At 38.5% G+C, this 18,401-nt stretch overlaps 1 protein-coding gene across 1 annotated transcript in view; it reads left to right on the top strand.

Moving 5' to 3' along the window:
- MYO16 (myosin XVI) overlaps window positions 1-18,401 on the top strand; it is a 581,111-nt gene that overhangs the window by 131,371 nt on the left and 431,339 nt on the right. Inside the window, exons 5-6 of the mRNA XM_019525343.1 lie at window positions 950-1,074; window positions 6,498-6,623. Of these exons, the coding sequence (XP_019380888.1) occupies window positions 950-1,074; window positions 6,498-6,623 (251 nt within the window). The remainder of the gene's footprint in view (window positions 1-949; window positions 1,075-6,497; window positions 6,624-18,401) is intronic.

The following is an 18,401-nucleotide window of genomic DNA, read 5'->3' on the forward strand; positions in this document are numbered from 1 at the left end:
TGAAAGCTTGCTTAAAAATTGTTTTCCAGCTATTTAAGTTGGTCTAATAAAAGACATCAAATTCACCCAAAGAGCCTTGTCTGCTTATGTCCTTAGACCATCATGCCTATAACCTACCCCACTAACCATTTCACACATTGATGGTAAATTTCCCAAATTATTTCAGGAAAAATAAAGATTAACATTTCCAAAAGTTGAAATTACTTACCAGGTTGAATGTTACTTCAATTCTATTAAAAACGGACAATACAAAGCATTTCATCTCTGGTCTAAAAAAGCATTTAGTTACATTCTAATAACCCCTTCCACCCTCTGTGGTTTCCAGTACTGCAAAAAACAGTGAGTGTTTGGCGGGGTTGGGGCAGGGGCAGGGGCAGGGGGCAGGAAAAGAACCCTAGTGAAATAATGGCCAGGTCCAAATGGCAGTACTATATACACTCGTTTGGACTGTTTATGTATAGGTGTAAATGACTATATCTGGTGCAGGGCTGTGGAGAATCAAACCCAGTATCTTGATCAAGCAACTGTTAAGTCTTGCTAGTTGCCAGATTCACCACTGGATAGTTTTATTGTACCTTTTGCCACCGTCCCAGTTTTGCCTTTTTTGTCTATTGAGATGACCTTCAAAAAAGAGATTCGTGTCTTCTGGTGATTACAGAGTATCTTTGTTATTTGTATTTTTAATGATACTCCAGACAAGATTCTTCTGATTTACACTAATATAAGTTGGCAGTGTACCAAGCTAAAGAGAATAATGTTTGCTGACAGCACGCAAGCCAGACATTTTTAAGTACAGATTGGACTTGTACCTCCTTCTGATCTTTTGGCACCTGCTAATCCAAAAATCAAAACAAAACAAGTGTTCCTTGTTGTTGAAACAAAGCAGTAAATGACATGGGGGGGAAGGTTTTAGCTTTTTCTCCTCAATCATTTTGTTTTTTATGCACAGGTGTTGATCTGAACTCCCTGCGGCAGATGAAAAGTCAGAGGCCTATGACAATGCTCACAGACATTAGACAACTCATAGGAAATGGTGGGAGTGTGAATCAAAAGAATGATGAAGGAGTAACACTGGTAAGTTGGGTCTCACTTATTAATTAAGGTCTGAGGCCTGTGAATGAAGTGTATAAATGTGATAAAATCAAACTGGAAGTACAAAAATGTTTACAAGGTTCAGGTCCAAAGCTTTGACTCTACTGTATGTTCTTTGCTTCAGAAAAGCTCTGTGCAGGCCTGTATTTGTTCACAAAAAACCCAGTATCTCTGAATCATCACATCTTTAATTTCAGATTTTTAAATATATTTGATATCTTTAAATAACCATTAATTAAGACTATAATTGAACAAGTGAGCAGCAGCATGGGTACAGCTATGAAATAACTGATTCACTGTGTATTTCTACACTGCTGAAGGTTATGTTATTAAATTATGTTTCTTTAAAGACATGGAATCTTAGAGCTTAACTCAGATTAGCTGCTGAGTTAAACCATTTGATCCCCACGATCCTGACCGAGTTGAATGTGAGTGCCTTTGTTGAATTAAAACCTGTTTTCTTTGCCATCACTTATATAGAAACTTAATTCCCTTGTCATTGGAGCTGCCAGGTATTTGAAGGGTACCACAGATTTTCTAAAGAATCTAGGACCATGACAAGTTTCTAGCAAACCCCATATTAGCTGCTATGTATGTTACATCTCTTTTACACCAGCATTCCCTCTAAGGACAGATTATAAGCCATAAGAAACATTATCCCTGACAATAATGCTGCTTCTTTTTCTTTTTCACTTTCTTGCTTTGTCTTCCAAAAAATATTTCATTTTTGCAGACTCCTCATGCCTAGAAATGAATGGCAGTGCTATGGGCACACACATACCCCCTCCCCCAGGGGGTATAAGCCAGTATATTTGTGACAGACCTTGAAGGCCTCTTCCTTAACAGGTGGCCTCTCATCCCTAGCATGCCAATGGCATCTTCATGATATGAACAAATGGGAAGGAATTAGAAATAGAGAAATTCTATTGGGACTTTAACCACTTCAACCCTTCCATGAAACTGGCTCTTGAATATGCCACCCACAGTACTCATTTCTTGGCCACCATGGTAACATTTTCCACTGGTCACATCACTACCACATTGTATTGGAAATTAACCAACAGGTACAGTACCTCCATGCCACCAGTTTTCATCACACCACTAAATCTGTTGTATACATCCAAGCTCCACATTGCAGTTACATCCGCTTTGATCCCACTAACTAAGTAATATACACCTTAAGAATCTGTAGCAGGGAATCCTACACTTACTGTGCAATTGCAAACTCATAGCTACTCAAGTAAACATAGCCAGACTCTGACCCTGCTCTGATCTGCTACAATACCAGCCCCCAGCTTGAACATCTTGGATATATCAATGACCTCCAACCCTCCTGGACTATCTTAAGGTGGTGATGGGAAACAAGCTTGTCCTGGCCTACAGGAAGCCCCCCAACCTCAAGCAATGTCTCTCCAGCAACAGGCTACCTAACTTCTCTTCTCACCAAGGCCTTGCAACAGACCCAGATGCCAGCTGTATGTGCCACATCGACACAAACCACATCATCATTGGACCAAAAAACATGGATAACATCTGAAATTCATTCACTTGCTCCTCTACTAATGTTGTATATGCCATATATATGTCCCTTGGATGTCTACATTGGATAGATTAGGCAATCCCTAAGTGAAAAAAATGAATGGACACTGATCTGACATCAATTCCAGGAGGACACAAAAGCCCATGGCAGCACACTTTAATTTCCCTCTACATTTCATCACTGACCTCAGAGTAGCTGTTCTTAAACAACAACATTTTTTAAAAACTGACTTGATTGTAAAGTGTGGACAGGGTATCATTCATAGGCTGGATTGTATTATGATCTCAGCAGAGATTCTGGATTCTTATTCCATTACTTAGACTAGCTTTTTTTAACCTTATGTTCCTCAGTAAGTTAACTGCTTTGTTTCTCCCATTTGATCTCTTCAACCCACCTTCACCTCTTTCAGCAGTGCCTCCTCCTTTCTTCCCCCTTTTCTGACACTTGTTATTTAAATGATCTTATTCCTTTTTATATAGTATAACTGCTCTCTGCAAGTCTGTTCATAGCAAGTGACAAAGTAGTCTGTACTCTATGAAAACATATGCATCTCTGAATGTGTTAGTCTATAAGATGCTACCGTATCATGCCTTATATCTACTAAGCCAATCTAAGTTAAAAAAATAAAAAAAAAAAGTCTCTCTATATAGTATAGGCATATCTATAGTAGCATTTGGTTGGAGTCAGGCAGCATACAGTATTTTATTATGCAATTATGCATATTGCATATGTGTCACAAGCAAATCAAGCTTTAGAGACTCTATCACTTGCTAGGACCACTTGCTTTCAGATCCTGGAGAAAAGGGGTATTTTTGTTTGGACACCTTTTATGTCGGCGGTTTGGTTTCTGAACTGCCTCCTTTGTCTTGCAACAAATTGATCTGCTCTTCCTCCTTTTATTGGTGATTTCTGTTATGTGAAAGTCGTGTCTTGTGAATGCATTTCTTCTTCCTGTTTGTTGATAAAAAGTCACCCAGTCTATGGTAGCTATATATGTATCAGTGGAATCTGGCAAAGGTATTTCTGCTATAACTAATACATTTGTTTATATGGTGACAATAGCAAAAATCTCACCTCTGGGTGTATGTACAAATGTGCTTTATTGCAGAGCTGACTAATTAACTGTGCTGTAAAGCATCACCATATATGCATACTTCCCTATTAGAGTGCAGTAATTAACTCCACTGTAGGCTAGTACTGTCTAGGACAAGTAGTATCTTATGGCAGAGTACTTATGTGTCTTGAAACTCATGTGTAGACAGTGACGGGGCTACTTGCTAATTGTACTTGTAGATGTACCCCCAGTGTAGGAAATTAAACTTTTTTATGGTGATATGATTCAAAGTCTTTATTTCATGGTTGAGAAGTAACTGGTGCTGAAATATAAGGTAATCTTGAAAAGCTGTAGCATCATGTGAATTAATAGGATTATAGCAAGTCTGTTTTTGTAAATACTGCTGTTTCCTGTGTGCTCACTCTTACAGAATAAAAGTAAATTAATATATTTTATGTTCTCTGAAAGTTTTTCATGCCTGGAGCTTTTGCTAGCCATAGTTAGAAGCTGGAGACAAATAAATTCCCTGTTCTATAACATCAAACATACCAAGAAGGTAAACCTATCACCATGATTGCAAGCTGCATTGGACCCATCACCAGTATATCAGAGCAGCTTAGTAAAACAGCATCTCAGGAGTGATATAACTTTCTTTCAGGTATTCAGCACACACTACTCAGTAGCAGTTTAAACCCTGATGTGTACAGCTGAACCATTCTTATGCATCTTTGAGCCCCTCTGTTGCTCTATGGAGATGCTACATGCATAATAAAGACATGCAGTCAAAAGTTAGCCAAAGCAAGCTGCCTAAATTGTTAATATGGTTGAAGAAATACAGGGAAAATATATATCTACATTGCTATTTAGTGTTACTGGCATTGCCACCTTCAAACCTATGCAGTCTGACCAGCTTAATGTAAGCTCCTAAATTCAACCAATATCTTCAGTCCAGCCCATCTGCAGAAGCTCTACTAGACTTCAGGGACCTGAGGTCAAACCTCTCTCTGGCTCACCAGTTCTTGATTTGTTAAGAACTCGCCCTGGCACTGCAAGCTGCAAACACATGAAGACTGCCAGGAGCAGTTACACAAGTTTCACTCCTAATTCCCCCTCTTCCTGTCTCTGCTATCTGTAGAGCCAAACACAATAGGAGCAACAAATATATTCCTAGAAGGTCTCTGTTTAAGGAAAAGGAAACACAATGTGCAGTAGCTACCAGTAGCAAGTGAAAAGGGAGAGATGACTCCTGTTGTTTCAGCTAACTGACCTCCAGGTCAACTTTAAATAACAATGTAGACATCCTAAAAAGTAACCAATCCCAAACCCTCCTCAGGTTTGTCTGTTCATGCAGCTACTCTGGAACTGCAAAACCCTAATAGTAGGGTTACTGTGGGAGCTTATTTAGCCAGAGATTATCCCTTTTGGCTATGGAAAGGCAGTTATTTTGTAATCATTTCCCTACTGAGCTTCCTGGTTAAAGCAGCATAATTACAATGTCCTTTGCTAATATAAACAGAGGTAAAAGCCTGAATCCACAGAAGAAAACCAGTAGAAAATAAATACCTCTAAGCTATAAACTAAATCATTTCCTAACTTAAATCATTTGGGACATTCAAAGTATATGATAATAGATGCCCTTATTTTCCATGCCTAAAACTGGAGTTCATACTGGGAATCCCTACTGGTAAATTATCCCCAATACAGTATATTTTATGTTGTACTTTCATCTAATATTCCATTTAGTTTGTAGCATTTGATTTATTCTAGGGTGTCTTTCCTGATTTTATATACAAATTCTGTCTGTTTTTGTATTAAATGTATTTTAATTACTGTTTTCTATCTGTAATGAAAATAATTTACAAATGTAAATGAAGATATATGGGGAGCCAGGCACTGATGGCAATAAACTTCACAGTTTAACTTTTAGTTTCCAAAATCAATCAGGAACAAAAAATATTTTTTTCTGAGTTTTGTTTTTCCCCTCTGTCACCATTTTCCTTTTTATCTCAGCTCTCATACTGCCCTTTCTGCTCCCAATAAGGATAACATCTCTAACATCCTCCTTTCTTAGACAAGTTGTACTTTTAATTCTTTAAGAAAGTGAGGAGTTAAGTGGTCAAGGGGTCCTCTTCAAATCAATCAAATCTTTTATGCAGTGAGGCCATACCAGAAAAAAGGAAAACATAACAGTAGTTCAAAACTATAAATGGTTTTCTTCTTTGATGAGGATTTCCCCTGCATCCCTCGTGCCAAGCCAATGAACTTATTTTCATTCTGTGCTAATGCATTAAATTTAGAATGGTAAAACAGCAGCAGCTCTAATGTGAGACTTTAAAAACCGTGACAAAGGAAAATTAGGCCATAGACATGGTCTGTTGAAATTTGTGAATTTGCCTTGATTGTGAAACTTGTGGAGATTTCTGAGACTCTGGAGAGGATTAGGACTGATAAAGTTAAAAAAAAAAGGTGTATTGGGGAAGGGGAGGTGGGGTGGAGAGAAAACTGGGAAAAGAGAAAAGTCTGGGTGAGAATAGACTGGAATCAGTGATGATTGACTAGCATTCATGTTGTTCTGTATCTTTCTGCTCTAAATTATAAATGTTGAAAACATGTTATCTGATTTCCTGCACAGTTTGGAGAATATTGTTCTGAAACATGTTTTGCATTTCCCATTTTCGTAATTTCCCTGTTTTGAAAGAATTATGCTCCCTGCCTCCCCCTTAAGTGTTTGAGGATGTTAGAACATGTATTAATCATTTATGTCCTAGATTAATGCTCTAAAATAATAAACTGCCTTTTTATTACTTGCAGCTACACATGGCCTGTGCAAATGGATACAAGGATGTGGTATCCTTGATACTGGATCATGGAGCTGATCTCAATGTAGTGGATAATCAGTACTGGACCCCTCTGCATTTAGCTGCAAAATATGGGCAGGTAGGGTATGATTTTTCCATGGTTTTCAGTGGATGTTGCAATAGTAAACATGTTCCAATTAAAGGCTTTGTTGTATTTTAAATATAAAAAAACCATACTGAATATTTTTGTGTTGTAAAGAGGCATAAAATAATAGAAACCACTGGAAGATGAGCATCACAAGATTGCTAACCTGATCGAACTCATTAAATAACAATCTACTGCTATCCATATACACTTTAGCTTCACTAAAAATATGACTTGTGTTGAGATTTTGAGAGAGACAAAACAAACATTATTGTTTTATATTCTTTTGCAAATATCTTACTTTGACAGAGGCCAGATTTAGCCAGTTCATCCACATAAAGGTACAGGACAAGGACTGTCCAGGAGGGGGCCCAAAAAACTCTACTGTTGCCCTCTAAGGTTAAGCACACATAGTCAAAAAGCCTGAAGCTGAATTGATTCAGTCTTCATAGGTTAGTATAAGTTGCATAGATTGAAGCTTTTGATTCCAGGAATGCAGCCAGATACCTGCAATGGTTCTGGCCAGAATTTGGGGTGGTGTGTAGGGGAGGGTGTTGCTAAGTATATTTCCCTGCTCAGCTGGAACAGACAGCTTTGGGCCAGGCTAGCCTGCCTACCCTGTAGGGGGGCAGGGGGAGGAGGGTTGGTTTTGCTGGGGAAGTGCAAAGCATCATGGAGCTGGGGGAGTGTTAGCACCATTTTTATGTCTTTTCCAGCATTTGGACAAATCGTACTTCATGGTGGCATGGAGTCAATGTAGTCATGTCCTGGTGCCTCTTAGTTTTGGCAGTTTCGGTTAGTAGATGCTTCTAAAACTTTAGGGCTAAGGTACCCAATCTGTAAAGTGAGGGTAATGCTATTAACCTGTTTCAAGGTAATGCTGTGAGGAATAAATAATTTACATTTATAGAGGACATTGGAGAAATGAAATTCTGTAAGAAAGAAAAGATGTGGAAGTATTTGAAAAAGAAACCACAAGATTGGTATTACTAAAGATCACCATAGGGTAGTAGGGCTGGAAGAGACCCTAAAAGTTCATTTAGTTCAGCCCCTTTATCAAGGTAGGATCATCCTCGATTAAACCATGCCAACCAAGTGTCTATCTAACCTGCTCTTGAAAATTTCTAGGGATAGAAATACCACAAATTCTCTAGGTAGCCTGTTCCAATGCTTCACCATCCTCATAGTAAGAAAGCTCCTCCTAAACTTCAACCTAAATTTCCTATGCTGCATCTTGAGCCCAATCTCCTAGTTTTGTCCCCTATAACCACAGAGAATCAATGGTTCAGTACATCAATTCTGGGGCAATCTCTATTCAGTTTGATAGAACAATTTATGCAACTAAGTCTACTACTTATACAACTAAATCTATGACTTATGAGGTGTAGATGTTGATATTAGAGAGGCAAAGAATTTGCTGTTTATGATGGGCTTAATTTATTTGAAATAGTCTACTAGTTTTTAGGCTGGGAAAGCTAGAGAAAGTAGGCTGAGAAGATATGAGGCTTTTAAAAATTATTTTTAGAGGTTCTCCTATTTAAGTCTATGCATCCAGGACTAGATATCAGGACCACGTTTTAAGTACCCTTTCATATTCACCAAAATGCAAATACATAGGATAACTTGTAACAATACAGTTCAAATCATTATCATAAATGTGTTAAAGTTTTGAATTACCAAGTTACAAAACTTAATTAGTGTGTCTACTTACATAATTGATTTTCACTTTTATAAAAAATATTTAAGAAGCTATGTTGCTTAAATTACACATTAATTAGTATACTAACCATGTCTCCTTATGGTTTGTGTTTTCATTTTTACTATATAAATGGATTCTAACATCTCCTTTCTACTACTCAGGAAAACAAATAATGTTCTTTTGTAGGAAAATGGTAGCCAGGAAAAAATAATGAACTTGAGACAAATTGTTTTAAAATTTAAATATATATTTTTACTTCTAAAGTACACTGTATCTGCACTTCTAAAAATGAAGATTTCAAAAGCTCTGTATAATTCTATCTGAATAATTTTGTTTGATACCAGGGTTCAAAGTAAGTGTAATCCCTGGAATCTACATGAATAGGTTTCCAGTGTAATTGCATGTTTTTAAAAGATAAATTCAAAGAGAATTTTTCTTTCTTTTTTTCAAAGAGAAATTTATCACTTGATTATTTCTGAATAAATGGGGCATGAATTATGTGTATTGTGTTTGCTAATATTTATTGATTTCATTCTGTTTTATTGTGTACCATTCTTTATTTTCTGGTAACATTTTTGCCTATGTGAATTTTGTTAAAATGGCTGGGTTTTACAATCATTGAAGAAGGGGAGAGAACCTTTAAAAATATTTCTGTTGATAACAAAGTAAGGATTGCAAAGAACCTTTCTGCAGTGTAATAGCTGGGAGTCTGCTATAGAAGGAAAAGGAATGCAGTTGCTTGTGGAGAGCCCATGTTTTCAACAGAGCAGAGGCATGTTACAACCCAGTGCCCAGAGGGACTTGGTGGGCATATCCATTGGGTCGTCATACTGGCATATCTAATGCGGATATTTCACAGCAGCTGTTGTGGCTATTACCTCTTTGTTGCTGTGCCCAAAGCACTTTACATCTGTTCCACACCAGAGATATAAAATATTATCCTAAGATATGGACTGATAAAACAATTATACAGAATTAGAAAAGGGGCAGAGACTTAACACTTTTTCTTTATTTTGTGCCAAGTAAAAGCTAGATGGAGGTAGGTTACTCTTGAATGAAGTAGTTCCTAAGGTTTCTGGCAGAAATTACACTTAAGACATGATTGACTAGTTAAGCATGTCTCAAGTAGTAACCCAGCCATGCATTCACACAATTCATGGTGTGATAAAATAGGGAATAAGACACAAATTTATTACACAAAATACGTGTAATAACTGTGTGACAAGTTCCCATTGTGCTTAAATTGAATGTGTAGCCAGGCCAGTCACCTGATCGGGGCTCCCAGCCCTAGGACCAAACTGGAGTCAAGGGCTCTGATGCCCACCTGAGACTGGGAGGTCCAGTCAGCTGACTGGCACTTCCAGCCACAGGGCTGCACTGGGGTCAAAGGCTCTGATGGGCTCACAAGGTAGGGGTTGTTTATTGGCTGACTGGCACTCCAAGTCAGGTGTGCTGGTTTGCTACTTGTTACACCAACAATAAGGGCTTGATTGAGATCTGATCCCCAACCCCAGAATCACAACTCCTGCCATGCATGTGTAGCATGGTAGGAAAAGTGATTGTTGGGCTTATGAATCAGATCGTATTGCACCTTTAATTGAACATCTGCCAGGGGCCTAATTTACAGACATTTAGCTTCCACTCACTGGAGGAGAGAGCGGTCACACAAAAAAAAAAAAAACAGTTCCAAAGGATCAGCTGGACATATGGTAAGTACCTCCCCACCCTTTTAAATCAATATAATTGTTTCATCTTTCCAGACGCTTATATGGATCACTGGAGCTGATATAGCCCATCTGCTTGGACTATGTTCAATGGCAAACATTTGACTCCAAACATATACTCAGTTAAATACAATACACAGAAATTATCTTTACAGACATCAAAGAGAGAATCACAAACACAAAGCTCCCCCCCTCATTCCTTAACTGGAGAACAGATTTCCTAACTTTCACAAGATAGGTCCAAATCCAGCTTTGTTTTTCAACAGTTACGTGGCATTTAAGTGGCTAACAGCTGCATATGTGGAATTCTGGGTTACTTACATGGATATTAGACTCAACTCCCCTGGAAAGTATGAAAGTCACAAAAAATGGTGAGGAGTCAGAGGGATTCTTTTAGTTTAGTAGCCTAGTAGTCAGGGCACTTTCTGAAGGACATAAAGACCCAGGTTCTAGGCCCAGTTTTCCTACAGAAGGTTTGAATCTTTCATCTCCCACTTCCTGGCAAAGTGTTGGACCAAGTGTATCCTCCACCCCTCCCTGCTGGCTCACTAGACAGTCAAGAGGAAAAGATAACTAGGACCAAGGAGAGAGAAAGCTAGACAGCATGTGGCTCAGTGAAATGGTCATTGCCACAGAAGGCAGGGAATCCTGATTTTGGTCCCTGTTCCTAATGATGTTTCTGCATTTTGAATTGAATAGGTTTTGAATAAAATAGGTAGCAGTGAGTAGCTTCTGCCCAGGTGGGGCCCAGGCTTCAGTAGTGCTTACCTGCCTGAAGAAAAGTTAGGAAATGAGTCCGAGTGTGCAACTTTACATTGTGAAAAGACCCCCAGTTTTCCCAAGTACTTTTGCATTTTGATTCATAGATAGCTAAGGTATTGCTGTCTAGAGTGTCTAGTGCAAGACTCTGATTGTATACATGAAATTACTCACATAAGTTTCAGCTTTGCACAGAAAACTGAGTAGCATCCTTTTTAAAATTAGTTCCAAGCATTTATTCATTGGATCTAATGACACTACAAATGATGTCTCTGAAATAAGTGTTTATAGCCCTGTTTCAGGAAAGAACTTAAGCCAGTGGAGTTCATCCTTTTAGAGCAGTGGGCCAAATGCTTGTGACTGGGCTGTACTGCAGGTCACACTATCCTTCAGTAGGAGGGGAGAGTGGAGGGAGATGCCTGCCAATGTCAGAGATGAGGGAGGGAGAGAGAAAGAGGGCTTACCTTTGGGGTGTAAAGGGGATCATCAGCACCGTGCATAGCAGAGAAGGGGACATACAAAGCTGAACTACGTGCTGCTGATCCCCTGTGTTGGGGGTTGGATCTAGTTACTTTGGGGCCTGGATCCAGCTGGTGGGCCACTGGTATTAGCAAATTAACAATCCTCTATCTATTCATGACTAAAGCACTTCATTTACATTTTTTTCATAACTTTAAGTACATGTCTATGTCCTTACAATGAATAAGAATATGCTTAATGTTAAGAAGCAAAGTTTTTTTTGTGATATATTTTATTGGAACACCTGTGTGGTTGGGAGAGCTGTTTAACAAGTTTTCAGGCATCAGATGGTCTATATCAGGGAAGGACAAATTAAGATCGCACTTAAGAATGGAACTTAAAACTCAGTTTTAATATTAAGCACATGTTTAAGTGAAGAATTTTGCTAAATTATGTTAGTTATATATTTATAGTTAAGTTTTTGCTTTAGTACTTCACTGTTGTTCCTGAAAAAAAAAAAACCCAATAAAAATGCACAAAGGTCCAAGGGTAGAAAATGTTTGTGGTTACAGACACATTTTATTACCTTTTTGTAAGTATGTAATAAGGTAGTTTTCTGCATGCAGACAACTTGTAGATACTAATTTTATAACTGCAAATATTGGATGTTATAAAAGGTCTCAGAAGTTGAGGATGATTAGTAGTAGCTGTAGTTGTGTTGTGATAGCACACAAAAGACTTTGGGGTGCAAAATAAAAACATAAGATTATGCCCTACCTACCAATATCTTTGATGAAGGACAGAGGAGGCAATACTACAGTAATATTCAGTGCAAAAAAAAAAGCAAATATATTTTTTTGTGTACTGTTACTGAAAGGCACAACGTTGGATATATTTTCTTATTAATGCCATAGATCGTTTACAATTTCTTAAAAGATGCATATGACCCTGGGTGTTCATAAGACATTGCAAGTAAATCATATTTAACTTTTTGTCAGTAAAGCCTCATTAGATGCGAGGGAAAATATTTCACCCAGTTGATAACCCACCAGGGCAGTTTTAATTGCAATTCTTATAATGGTTTTTTAAAAAACTATCTTTTCCCCTGAATATAAATTTATGTGCATATGCAATGATTTATTGTAAACAACTGCAAGTTTTCTTTTATGCAGTGTTTTATGAGCATCAGTAACATTTTGAGAAAAGTAATATATCACTATTGGTATAATTACAGTTGAGATACATTTGGAGATGAATAGGTGATGAATTTTGAGGAGAATTTGGATTATCATGAGTAATAACATTTATTAATGGCATTTCTTAAAATTTAACTGTATACATTTTACACTACTCTTTATAATTTCATTTTCTTGGAAAGGGTTCTGTATTGTATGTTTGCAGCTATTTTTTTATTTAGAAGTCTCACATGGAAACCTCATGAGTGATAAATCTATACATTAGCAGGACACCATACAAAATACATTTGGTTCTAGCTTGATACTTGTATATATGCATTAATGTTTACAATGAGAATGGCAATTCCAGAGGAAGATAAAGAAATATTTTGGAAACCTAGAATCTGAATAGATGAGTCGGATCAAATAGAGACAAGAGAAGCATTTACATTTACATACATTTGTATGTGAAAGGTACAAAAGTGAACCCTTTATCGTCTTTGCTGTGCACATAAAAACTCACGCTGTTCTCTGTTTACAGCAGTAGCATAACTAAGGGTGGGCAACCAAGGCATGAGCCCCAAGTGCTCAATAAAGTGGGGTGCCAGAATGGATGCATGGAGCCAGAATGGAAGCGGGGGGCTCTGATTGCACAGTAGAGAGGTAGAGGAGTAGCCTCATCAGCCTCACACTGCCTTCCCATGGGAGATGGTGCTGCTGGGAGGGAAACTGCTTCTGCCAACAGCCAGGTTAACTCTGTCCTGGCCCTGCAATTGCTGCCTAATTAAGGGCTTTGCATTATTGCTCATCATATATTATTGCTCACTATGTCATTTATTGGTTTAGGAAGGGTTAATCTGGCTTTTGGCAGCAATAGACAATCCCCTCACAGCAGTATTTTTCCCTCACTCCACTCCATGCCCACTTGTGTCTACTCTGGCTTCTTAGGTGTTTGAATTATGCCTTCCTGGCAAGTATATCTGAATGAACAAATTGTCCCCTAGCCTTACCTTTGACAGGGAACAGATGGTTCAGAAGAAATCCTGAAATTTTCACAAAACATCAAAATCTAATCTTTTCCCACACTTTTCCTGATCCTCCTCTTGCTACTGACATACCTGTAGAAACCCTTCTTGTTACTCTTTGTATCACTTGCTAGCTGCAACTCCAATTGAGCTTTGGCCTTCTTGTCTTCATCTCTGCATGCCTGAGCCAATGCTCTTATGCTCCTTCCTGTTTATTTCTATGAGTTTTCACTTACAAGCTTACTTTTTGTGACTTGGTTTACTGAAGAGTTTCCTGCTAATCCAAGCTGGTCTGTTGCCACACTTGCTAGTCTTCCTGTGTTGTGTGCAGGGCGTACAATGTGAATTAAAAACAAGCCGGAATCTTATCAGGGGATAAGGCAAAATGTCACATTGATTGGAACATAAAACATAAAGCTTGCAACATGAAAAGAAAAAAGAATAATGAAGTTATTTGCTTCACTCATTTGCCTGCATATTTATTTATTTATTTATTTATTTATTCATTTATCCAAAGAAACAAGCATACACACACAGAAGTTAGACAGTCCTATAAGGGTTAAGGTGTTACCAAATTGCAAAGTTGCTCAAGGTCAGTCTGGTGGCCAGCCAGGCTGACCAAGAGAGTTGGAGTCAGGTCTTGTTGAAAGCGCCCAAAACTCCTTCTTGCAGGTAGAAAAAGACCCAAAGCCTTGTCTTTGTGTTCATTTTTTATAGTAATAGCTGTCCATTGAGCTTGTGGATTCCTCTGAGTCAGATGCAACTTGTCCTGTTGGCAGGCTGGGATTTGTAGGTTGTGACCTCTTCTGGCTTTGTGGTTTGTAATCTTCAGGGGCCATCACTTGCAGTCTTCAGCCATCAGGATGGGACATGATTTAGTGTTTGGTAATCCTTCACTGATGACTTGAGTTTACTGAAGCCTTTAACCGTTAAACCACAGAAAGCTATTTTCACCTGCTGCAAGAGGCCAGTCTTCTTCCGTCGCTGCCACATATGTGCATCAGTCATTCTTTTGTTATCTCTTTTCAGACATTCTGCAAACCCTTACGCAAGCGTTCTCCTTATACTAAATTTAAGTTCTAAAGTCATGAGTCAAACATGTCTAACATGAGACCAGTGTCAAATATATTTTATGCTAAGCAATAAGAAATTTGAAATAGATGGTTAATTCCAAACACTAGTAATGACTGATTAAATTATAACAAGATAAAGTTAATCTTAATGGTTAGTAAATCATAACAAGATTAACTTTTTTTTAATGGTTAAATCTTTTCCTTATATAAAAAGAGAAATAACAAAATAAACAATTATAGTCAATAATAAGACAAGCAATCAAAGCAATTATAATCACTGCAATACTACACCTGTGCATTGGATGGTTTGTTCCTGCACTCTCAGGCTTTTTTCAAGTACAGCCAGCTCTCCTTGTCTCCTCTTCCCCTCACACTAGCTTCCCAGGGTATCCCGCCCATGAGTTCCCTGAGTGAGTTGAAGTCTGCTTTTCTGAAGTCCAGGGACCTTGCTCTGCTGCTCTCCATCCTTCCTTTCCTTAGGATCCTGAACTCAATCATCTCGTGGTCACTGCTGCCCAACTTGCTAACCCCTGCTACATTCCCCACCAATTCTTCTCTGTTTGTGAGCAGCAGGTCAAGAAGCACATGACCCCTAGTTGGCTGCTCCAACACTTGCACCAGGAAGTTGTCCCCTACAGTCTCCAAAAACTTCCTGGATTGTCTATGCACTGCTGTATTGCCCCAGCAGATGTCAGGGTGATTGAAGTCCCCCACGAGAACCAGGGCTTGTTGTTGGGAAACTTCCGCAAGTTGTTTGAAGAAAGCCTCATCCACCACTTCCTCCTGGTCTGGTGTTCTATAGCACACACCAACTACAACAGGGGTTTTCAACTTTTTCTGGTCGGGGTACCCTCGGCAGTTGGTTGAGAAGCGAGGAGTCCCCTGGTGGCTAATCAATTATCTTTGATCATTTTTGTGTTTAGGTCAGAATTCTCATAGGAGTCCAGGATTTTCTCACGCATGTTGTATCCATCAATCCTCTGCCTGTAGACGAAAAGCTTTGCTTTTGTGAGATTCATCTGATTAGGAGTTTCCCAGCAAATGTTGTTTATTTGGAAAATACCACTTGCACCAAAGTACTGCTCCAAAGTCTTGTGGGATACTTTTGTGCAGGGGGTATCCTGGAAGTCCTGGCTGGATCAGGGGTTTCAAGGTTTCTAGACTCCTTGTTCTTCACTGGGAGATTCTCAGGATGCCCATGACTCTGGCACAACCAAGGAAGCCCAAGCATCCCTGGGCAGCTGGCCCTGATTTTTCATTCTGAGAAATACAGACTGCAAGAGTTCAATTCTTTCCAAAATAAAAAATATAGTATTTTCTTTCTGACAATTTTTTTTTCTAATTTAGCTTCTTTATGGGTTCAAAATGAAAATGTTTTCAAAATTGTACATTTCACATAGAACGCAAATTCTGAATTTTAACCAGGACTTTTCTTAAGATGTACTAGACTGGCATGCTTCTATCCACTGCATATGCCAACTTTGATGACATTCTTGGTCTTTGCTCCAAAAAAAAAAAAAAAGAAAGAATGAAAGAAGGACTGGGCACCTCTAAACAAAAGCCGTGTTCTTACATATTTTGTCTTTGATATACATTTTTGCAAAGTTTATGGGGAAAATATTATTGGGTGCTGTGTAAACTGAATAACATGAAAGCAAGAGATGGAGTTCTATGATAGAGTGAAGTGGTAGATACTCTTAATATTCCAGACTTCTTAGACATTTTAAGAAGTAGTATTATTGTCAAGAACACTTAATATTGTTTCAAGGTGATCACTGCTGAAGTACACTTTCAACCATAACTCTTTTTTGTAAATAAAGTTTTACTTTTATGCATATCCTATAAAATACCAAATAAGAATGAAGATCAGTCTTTACTGCTTCAACAGACTTAACTACAAAAAGGATGACACTATCATTCTTCACCTATGTAGAACAAGAGGACAGTATATGGTTTAACATGTGGAATGAAAAAATTCAATGAATTTTTACAAAGGAGGAAGTTAATGATGATTAAAGATTTAGATTGTTAAAAATGTTAGGCTGTAAATGGGTATGCAGCATCAACTTAGCTGCTGCTAAGTTACAAAGAAAAGCTTTGAAGTGAGTGTCTTATCTTTACAGCATCGTGTCTAAACTATCCATTAAAATGTGCACATAGAAGTGCTGATGTATTAAACCAAGTGTATTGGAGTGTGTAAAATCTAGGGTAATCAAGTTCTATTATCAAACTTTCAGAGATCAAACAATAAGATTCAGAGAGACCTAGACAGATTGGAGGATTGGACCAAAAGAAATCTCATGAGGTTCAGTAAGAACAAGTGCTAAGTCCTGTACTTAGGATGGAACAATCCCATGCACTGGTACAGGCTGGGGGTTACACTGCAGAAAAGGATCTGGGGGTTACAGTGGACAATGAGCTGGATATGAGCAAGCAGCATGCCCTTGTTGCCAAAAAGGCTAATAATACTGTGCTGTATTAATAGAAGTGTTGCCAGCAGATCGAGGGAAGTGATTTTTCCCTTCTGTTTGACACTGGTGAGGCCACATGTGCAGTACTATGTCCAGTTTTGGGCTTCCCACTACAAAAAGAATGTGGACAAATTTGAGAGAGTGCAGCATAGAGCAATGAAAATGTTTGAGGTTTTGGGAACGTGGCTTCTGAGGTAAGGCTGAGGAATCTGGGGTTACTGGGCTGATTTAGTCTGGAGAAGAGAAAATGGATGGGGGATTTAATAACAATCTTCAGCTACCTGGGTGGAGCTAAACTGTTCTCAGTGGTGGCAGATAACAGAACAAGGAGCAATGGTGTCAAGTTGCAGCAAGGGAGGTTTAGGTTAGATACTAGTAAAAACTTTCTCGCTAGGAAGATAGTAAAGTGCTGGACCAGGCTATCCAGAGAGATTGTGGGATCTCAATACTTGGAGATTTTTAAAACCAACCTATACAAAGCATAGTCTGGAATGATCTAATTGGGGATGATTCTCTTTTGAGCAGGGGGTTGGACTAGATGACTTCCTGAGGCCCCTTCCAACCCTAATTTTCTGTGATTGTTTAGTGAGCTTACTCTGTCAATCCAGCAGGATAGAATATTGCTACACGGTCTCCTCAGTTTAAGCATGTCATTCACAGTAAGAATTACATCTGTGTTACTTTCCTCTGACAGTACAGGCAGTGGTAATCCTATTTTGCTTTGCTTTTGATATTAATACACTGTCATCTGACTCTACTATGAATTATAGTTTCATTTTCTTTAACACCCCCTACATTGAAATGAATGCTCGTGGCTCATTAAATAATCATATCTCAATATTATAATAGCAAACCTCCCTCAGTCCAAAAATATGTATTTAATCTCACACTATCACAAGCTTGCATTTTATGATAGTGGTTCCCCCAAATACAATTGCAGATTCCCACAAACCCATACCAAAGTTTTTTTTTTTTTCACTTAACTAAGCCGTAATTATTTCAAAAGGACTTCAACATTTGTTTTGAATACGCTCAAGAAATATATATTTTCCTTGTTGAGCAGTTGATAAGTCTCATGAGGCGATTGGCTGAAGGGTTGTACTCAGAGGGTGGTGGTGGATGGGTCATATTCGACCTGGGGAGAAGTGGGCAGCGGAGTCCCCCAGGGCTCAGTCCTTGGACCCGCGCTGTTCAATTTCTTTATCAGTGATTTGGACAATGGGGTGAAAAGCAACCTGTTTAAATTCGCTGATGATACCAAAATTTGGGGTGAGGTGAGCACGCTAGTAGGGAGGGAAAGACTGCAGCAAGACCTGGATAGGTTATAAGGGTGGGCTACCAAAAACAGGATATGCTTCAATACTGACAAGTACAGGGTGCTGCACTT

The sequence above is a fragment of the Gavialis gangeticus genome, unplaced genomic scaffold (genome assembly GCF_001723915.1).
Source record: "Gavialis gangeticus isolate Ggan-Ray unplaced genomic scaffold, GavGan_comp1, whole genome shotgun sequence".
Taxonomy (NCBI): Eukaryota; Metazoa; Chordata; order Crocodylia; family Gavialidae; genus Gavialis; species Gavialis gangeticus.